At 34.8% G+C, this 8,820-nt stretch overlaps 1 protein-coding gene across 1 annotated transcript in view; it reads right to left on the bottom strand.

The window, feature by feature from the left end:
• Positions 1-217: 217 nt before the first annotated feature.
• Positions 218-8,820, bottom strand: part of LOC106472777 (disks large 1 tumor suppressor protein-like) — a 49,698-nt gene continuing 41,095 nt past the window's right edge. The window contains exon 3 of the mRNA XM_013933434.2: positions 218-369. Within this exon, the coding sequence (XP_013788888.2) occupies positions 218-369 (152 nt within the window). The remainder of the gene's footprint in view (positions 370-8,820) is intronic.

Below are 8,820 nucleotides of genomic sequence, written 5' to 3' on the forward strand. Positions count from 1 at the left end.
GCTAAAAGATTGTACTTGAAGAAAAAAAAACAAAAACTAGAGTCATTCTATGAGCCGTGGCTATAAATATTCCACATATATGTGTCGTATAGTTGACAACTACCTGTCTATAAAGACACCGAAATCTAATCATGTCGAAAATTATATGAAAGATATGGACAAAAAATATAAGACAATAATTTAAATGAAATACACATTGTATTGTATTTATATATTTTTATGAAATCCGTGTATTTCTTACCTCATTATTCAAGCCCGTGATCGGGGGACTGTTTTCCCATTTACAAGCAATCTGTAAAGTTTCCGCCGTTTTCTGCTGGACGCTCTTATTATCGTCTAGAAGTGTCATTTCGTAAAATTCTTGAATGTCTGCAAAGAGAAAGAAAAGACTGTTTTAGACAAACCCAATAAAAGACGTTGTATGTTGCTTAAAGGAATCAAATACTCCTATGTAGTTAATCTCCTCTTCACTGTCTCAAAGCGACGGAAACGAAAGATAATGCCAAATTAATGAACACGCCGTTCCGCACAAGCTTCACTGGACTGGACTCATTGTTCATCCGTCTACACAGATAGGAAAACCAATATCTCAAACAAAAACAAATACGATATACTGCAGATGTGTTTCAACTGGCTTCATGCTGGACATGACGACGAGAATGTGTGTATTTTGTTATAGCAAAGCCATATCGGGCTATCTCCTGTGCCTATCGAAGGGAATAGAACCCATGATTTTAGCGTTGTAAATCCGAAGACTTACCGAACGACGAAAGAAAAGCAAATGAAATGTGTTATTTATATTTAGCTAATAATGCTTTTTTTCTATTCTTGAAACTAGGAAAACACACACATTTATCGTATTTTCCTTAACGAAAGCCTATAGCTTAAAGAAACAGAACTAGTTTCCAATAATCAAGATCTTAAAAGTGGCTCTAGTATTAAAATACTAAATGGCGCAGTGCACAGTGTTGAAATTTTAAACTAAATTATTACATCCTGGAAAACACGTTTAAACAACACCAGAAAAATAAATATATTTACGGAAAAAATTATTAATGCTCGAACTGTTGTATACCAGTGAACCACTTTCATGACCTAACCAACTAGTTTGTGTTTGACAGTAAGTTTGTTTCTAATTTCAGCTTTAATTTTCCAAACAAAAATATACACAGATACACATAGATAAAATATTTATATATACAATAACTTGCCACTCTATTCCAACATACACCTAATACGGGTTGGGCTAACTTTGGCCCGATAAACAGATATGATAGGACTGTCATACAATCCACAAAGTGCTGAAAGGTATCCTGACGGATTTTTCCCATCCAGGTATTAATACTGTAAGTAATTCACGGCGCGAGGTAGGTAATGGATCGTGATGGTGAATGTCTTTCAAGTTCATCCCACAGATATTCAAATGGAGCAAGATTCGAGGATTGTGGTTATGGGAGATGTCTGAAATTTCTATCAAGTTTCTCGAACTATGTAAACATGATTCACACATGTTGTATGAGGGAATTATCAACTTGGAAGTAACCTTTTCCATCAGGGTATGCATAAAGCATCGCTAAGGTAAGCAGTGGCAATATTTTTGACTTCTCAAGAGATCAAGAGTATGCCAGGAAAACATATTCCAAACCATGGCTTCGCCACCAGTAGCTCAGACAGTTGGGATCACCCAAGAGGGGATGACTGATTTATGGTCTTCTCCCATCTGTGCAATAAAAATGGTAAAGCGTGACTTATCGAACCACATCACTTTTCGCCAGTCCTCGTCAGTCTAACGTATTTTTTCTTGTTGGTAAATGAGATCCTGCTGCCATAATTAATTTGTTGCAACGTTCTTCGTACGGTACGTCTGGGGATGGTTGTGGATTACCCTGTAACGAATGTCTCTGTCAAGTAATTGGTCTACTGTTTGATGACAGTTTGACTTTAACATCCTGTCTAACCGCCTTCCTGTCACTACGTGTTTGTGGACACAAAATCTCCTCGCAGCAAACACTTATACTCGCCTATTTTCATAGCTGATAAACTCAAATGGCAGATATCTTGGAGCAGCCTAATGTCTTGGTCAGTGTTATATCTGCTATACATGTACTAATTACCGTACTTTTTTTTGACAGTGCAATATCTTTGTTTTTTCTCATGTCTGTTATACTGACTGTAGATGTGCTCGTCCCAATCATTTATAGAGTTACATGGATCACCTGACACATTAAGTGACAACATTAATTTGCATCTGTAGCTCGGAAAAAGCTCAAGTCTGAAAGGATAAATATGTCCTCACATAGAGGCCAGCCAGTGTATATACATACATACAATCAGAGTGACCTTAAAATGGCACACGTAATAATGAATTTCCTCTACATTATAAAAGTAGTCTTTTGAAATGTCTGAGAACCTGAACACAATGTAAATGAATATCGTATTCTTGGCATGTAGGGAGGGAGTTATGGTACAAAGAGATGACGAGATTTAAATAATCTTGAAATTCACCTTTAATTCAATTGTCATGCAATGACACTAAAATAAAAGTAACCTTCCTACACACATCTTAAAAGATGTTTGAGGCAGTAACTATTACTTTCTAGCAACAATAGTAAGTTAATTATCCCTATCCTTTGTTTAAGTTTACTTTCATCAACAGTATTGGTTATTATATTTATTATAAATAATTTTATTATTATTATTACTGTAAATAATATTTCATATTATTAGCTTAATTTACGGGTTTAAGACTAACATAAATATAGTATGTTGGCCGAGCCAAGTATCACTTTTACCACTGGTGTGTGGTGATTCTCACTTACACATCGACCTAAACAAGTGAAAGTTTTATCACTGTGCAAACAAATATTCTTGGTTATAATGCTTAACACATCTACTTATATTTATTATTATTTCTAATAAACTTTTATGTATATTATTATAATTATTCTATATTTATAGCTTAATATATGGATTTAGGATAATCTAAGCCTCCTAGGCTGGTCTAACCTCGTAAAGAAATAATTAGGTTTATGGCCGAAAATATCATTAACAACGAGGGTGTTCAACTATCCATTTTAATCATTGTAAGTAATAAAGTTTGAATATTATATTTAACCAGCTATGCTCATTACTAATATTTATGTTCGTACCTATGTAGGCAATGTGTTTTGATCAGAACTTAATATTAGCATGTATATGGCCAACATTATTTATGTATGCTTCTCTAGAATGCCTTCTGTAACAAATCTATGATCTGTGGAAAAAAATACCAAATGACCTAATGATTGATTTTAATTAATTATGATAAGATTCTAGACCAAATGTGCCCATGGTATTACAGAATGTGGGTACATAATATACTCACGATGGTAATTAATATGTCCAAAATTGCTTGAAACCTAGTGATCACATCTGCCACCATTCGTTCCAGATTTATAATCTAGTTTCAAAAATGTTTTAAGTGGAAGTAATATAAAAGGTAGGAGCTACCCATATCTGACGCTGTTTGGTCAATAGAACTTAAACTAATATTTCAATACATAATTTTCACTTTCATGACACATTTAAACACATTTGTATATAACAGACAATGAACAGTTTAGTCATTCTCCCTATTAAAACACCATCAATTTGTCACCAATGTACTATAGTGCTTATTATTACAAAATAACTCACATTATTTTCTGCTCATTACATACCTAACATTCAAACAAATAAACATGTGTTAAATTAAACAACAACAACAAAATGAGCCAACTGCCTTTTCCATAAGTATCCTTCACAAAAATGGCCAAACTTGAAGGCTCAATACGTAAGCTCCTTCCCAAGTGAGTATCAGATGCGCGCTCGTGAAGAAGTAAATTATTCCATGAGCACAAGTTACATAAATAGTCTTCAAGGAATAATTTAACAGATTTCAAAAGAGAGAGAATCATTGTGCACGTATGGGAGATGCGTCTATAACCCAGAGCGTACGCGTCGCTAATGTCAGTATGGACAGTAACTCGTAAAATCCACAGTCCATTAAAGAAGAAGTACCATCACTCATTATGTATGTGACAGGAAGACCAGTTGCACCAGCGAACTGTAAAACGGAATAATTCAGTGAAAACTGCAAGACAACAACTTGGTTAACAGGGATGCCACCATAAAGTGACTACAATACAAAAGCTAACCATTAACTAATCCAAGAAGCTCACTGGATATAATGACTAAAAGCTGTGAATTGGAAGGCAGTGTCAGAGGATGATTTTGTCAGATACGTCAACATTATTATTACCAACTTGATGAGTGTTTGTATGATGACAGTAAAAATACAAGGTACACACAGAATGTATACGCTATTCCATTATAGGATGAGCCTCTTTTGACGGTTACTTTGCCCTACAATTAGATTGAGGAACAAGATAACATTCACCATAGGAATATCCTAAAAACAGGTCCACTCTGTGAGGCAACAGTTTTGTCCTGTTGGTGGTGGTGATATTTTAAGATTACAAAGCCACTACTTCTACATTAAGAAATGCTACAGACTACATGAGAAAGCCTCCAGTCATCTACTCTTAAGCTACCAGTATACTGTAATTAATCTGAGGCTTTAAAGGATATCGAGACTAGATTGGCTTGGGGAATTCATAGATCATTATGTTCTAAAAGGGCCCCCAGTTGCAGGTGAAGACATTGCTCTAGATTGGCTGGGGAATTCATAGATCGTCATGTTCTAAATGTAATGCTTCCATGAACAACAGTGACTTACATCTTACTGTACAAACTTCTGTACAATAAATCTATCCTGGTGGAATTCTCCATGAACCACTATATAGATGCTAAACATATTTGCAACGCCACTAAATTAACAAACAGAAGTTGTTGTAATTAACTTTCCTGTTCCGATATTAATAAGAAACTGGTGACGAATTTTCATGAGAAATGGTGTAATATTTCATTTACAACTTATATATATACTGAATAACGGTTGAATAAATACAGATGTATAGTGCATTTTAAAAGAAGAAAAACATAACTATCTTGGATAACAAACAGTTGTGTAACGTATTTCAAAAGAGGCAACATAACTCGATTACTGATGTGTTTATTTTCTTGTGGGAAATGGTATTGTACCATACACACACACACACACAAACACACTTTGTAATTCAAACTAATTTCTTTCCTTTGTCACATATAAATATGGTGTGCACGATTTACATAAAATCACAGACGCTATAACTAATATTTCTCATCTACGTACTAATCCGTACAGTGTTCCACAATAAAAGCTGCCTTTAACTACGTTGTCTCAAGGTAATGTTGTGATGGCCCGATATAAACAGTTGTCATGCCTAGGGTAAACGATAATAAAGAATAAATTAACACGTCTAAATGAAAACTTTTTTTCTAGTTTATTTTGTGCGACGTTTCGAGCAGCTGCCCTTCGTCAGGCAGTAAAGACCGTATTACAATGGCATTGTAACGTCGGACAAAATAAACTATACAAAGTTTTCATTTAGACGTGTCAATTTATTCTTTATTATCATTTATCCACGTTTCTCTTCTTACGCCTTATGGAATAACACCTTTTCAAGAACGGTTAGTATCTTATACGATCACCTGAAGTCTAATTATTAAGTAGTTACTTTTTCATACTAGATACTAGTTACTAGCTATTCCAAATCGTACGTTTCGGCAGCCAATCTGCTGCCGTTTTCATTGAAGTCTTGAGAAGGACTACATCTAGTGGTGGTAGTGACCAGGATTCGAGGCTGGGTCCTCTTGATAGAAAAGCTAGTGTGTTATCCATTCGTTTAGTGTCACCCCCATTTAAATCAATTGTTTGGGTTTGTTGACTTCTATTCTACGTTGACTGACTGTATTACCAGTTAGGTGCACGTTAAAGACTTTTTTGTCATTCTTTTTCTCGTCAGAGTGATTCATTTCCCATTGTTTTCGCATCATTCAATTATTATCTTGGCTTGAAGGGCTGTTGCAGATAGTTCGGTATTACAGAATCGTTATGTCTATTTTAATTATAACCTTTGTCACACCAGCAAGATTGTTCTTTAGTGTACTTCACAGATGATCTTTTCTGATTATGCCCCAAATATATCTCGTGATTATGTTGATCTCTCTTTATTTGATTAATCGCAATTCTTTAATATCTAATAAGTACTTTAAGAAAAAATTATGATTTGGTACAACTCGTTAAGGATCTTAGTCTAGACATATAAGCCAGTAATAAGAGATGATCAAACGAGCAGCTAGAAGGCAACACATATACACACCACCATATTTTTTTCTGTTGTATAGCTTTTCATAATTTGCTACCTTCTGATCCGTCTCTGCAAGCAAGCAAATTGCAAGCGGTGGGGTGAAAACTAAAGGCATATTCAGATTGAAGTAAATATTCGCTTTTTAGTATTTTCCTTCTGGTGTGTTGGTCAGCATTGGGCCGAATAAAACTACTTAATGCATGAGAAATCCTTAAACAATCTATAATGAAAGAAATCTGTCAGTTATGCATGATTTCATGCAAGGTTCTGCATGTTTTAATCTCCAATTCACAAACTCTACAGTAACTCTAACGTTCGTCACCATTCTAGAGCAGTAAACATATTCTGATGGATACTGCTTGTCCCCTTTCTTTGAGCGATGTGGCATCTGAGTTTTGAAAGCCATATCTTGCAAGTACTATTTCACAAAATTTTTCATAAGTCTTCTCGATACTCCAGATTCCTTGTGTAAATAAGGTGGCATTACCAATGTCGAAGAAACTGCATCTTACCTTCACAGACTATTATTCTTAGCTTGACTAAGAGCAGTGCAAATCTTGTTCATGGTGTAATAACATATGTATGTATGTATGCCTGACAAGCAAGTTGCAACATAATGGAAGTAAACCTTGATCATTCCAGTAAGGTTGTAATAGCCATCATTACTTAAAACTGCAGGATTGTCAGAATCTAAGCTTTTAGCATAGTGTGTGTAGTAACTCTAAAAAAGGCTGTTTTCCTGAGCTTTGTTGCACCAAATGTCTTAAACAACTTGCTATGTGCAATTTCCAAGTATGTGACTTACATCATCTTCTCCCACATAGCATAATAATGCCTTGTCTAGAAACCCTGACATCCTTGTAGCTGTTTTACTGAACTTTTTGTGTCAAATGTCTAAGGCAGCTTATACAGTCCACCTTGCCACGTGTATTTTCCAAGTATGTTCTTTTCATATCACTTACCCCTAATCAAAACCAGTATACCTTTAAAAAAGGTGCAGAAAAAAATTACGTCAGGAAGATGTGAAATCAAAGTTTGCCGCCAAAATGAGAAAATATTGATGATTAAAATATTATGCAAACTTTTGTGACTAAGCATCCTCCAGGCAAGCGCAAAGAGTTTAACTTAAGTTTTGCTTATTTTCACCCGTATCTCCGAGAATACTTGATTTACTACAACCAAATTTGCTGTCAAGCTAGAGGAACATATATGTCAGCTATGTACCAAATTTGAAAGAAATCGATTAATGGGAAGTTTATTTTTTTTTGGCCGCACATCACATTACCGTGTCTTGATAATAATACATTGTGTAGAAAACTAGACATCCTTATATGTTTAGTACAACAAATGTTTAATATGAAGGAATAAAAGAATGTAATATTAGTTTTTAGTGAGAATAAAATGATGTATAGGTTTCTAGCCAAGGCATTGTTTTACTATTTGAGAGTAAGTGATGTAAAAGGCACATAGTTGGAGAATACACAGCAAGGTGAACTGCATACATTGCCTTAGATATTTGATACAAAAACGTTTAGTAAAACAGGTTTAAGGATGTCTGGGTTTCTAGCCAAGACATTATTATACCATGTGGGAGTAAGTGATGTAACTGTAAGAGACATGCACTTGGAAAATACACATAGCAAAGGCTGCCTTAGATATTTGACAGGCACAAATAGTGCAGTGGAGTACTTGTTGTATGTAATTTGATGCTTTTTTTGGTCTGAATGTAAAAGTTTTGCACATCCTAGGAATAAAAAGTCAGAAAGTTCCCCTGGCTCAACAGTTGTTATTTTGGGGGCAATAACTTAGATTTCACTGGGACCCCTGGAGTCTCAAAGGTTCAACAGGTTAACCCCTCATCAAAAATGAGAGTCTGAGTACTCTCCCTAGAAAATTCTAAATTAAGACCTCCTGATCATTATAAATTTGGGTTACACAAAAATACACCATAGTTGTTTCATTTAATGTTTGTTTGATTTGTTTGTTTCAAAAACTTAGTACTATACATTTATTATGGGACGACGACGATTGTTTGTTTGTTTATAATTAAACACAAAGCTACACAATGGGCTATCTGTGCTCTGCCCACCACGGGTATCGAAACCCGGTTTCTAGCGTTGTAAGTCCGCAGACATACCGCTGTGCCACAGGGGGGCTGTTTCATTTAAACATTATATTACATTGTTAGTTATAATAGGATGCTTTATCTATTTGTAATTTGCAATATTTAATGAAACAAGCTAGTTAATTTGTTTTACAACACTAATATATAATGTTAATTGAGAGTGAAATCAATCTTGGAAAATTGCCAAAAACTAAATTCTACACAGAAAATTGATAAAAAGTTAATTTACAAGAAGAATACAGATACAATACAAAAGGACCATACACTAGGCAAATATTAGAATGACAGAGCTGAGAATAATTTTGAACCCCTGGTCAAATATATTAGGTCGTCAAGAAATTAATGTCGTGTTTTATAACACTTTCATTAACCATCCCCCAAAAAACGTACATCACGTATAATAGTTAAACGAACCGCCTAAACGTC

The sequence above is a fragment of the Limulus polyphemus genome, unplaced genomic scaffold, assembly GCF_000517525.1.
Source record: "Limulus polyphemus unplaced genomic scaffold, Limulus_polyphemus-2.1.2 Scaffold5601, whole genome shotgun sequence".
Lineage (NCBI taxonomy): Eukaryota > Metazoa > Arthropoda > Merostomata > Xiphosura > Limulidae > Limulus > Limulus polyphemus.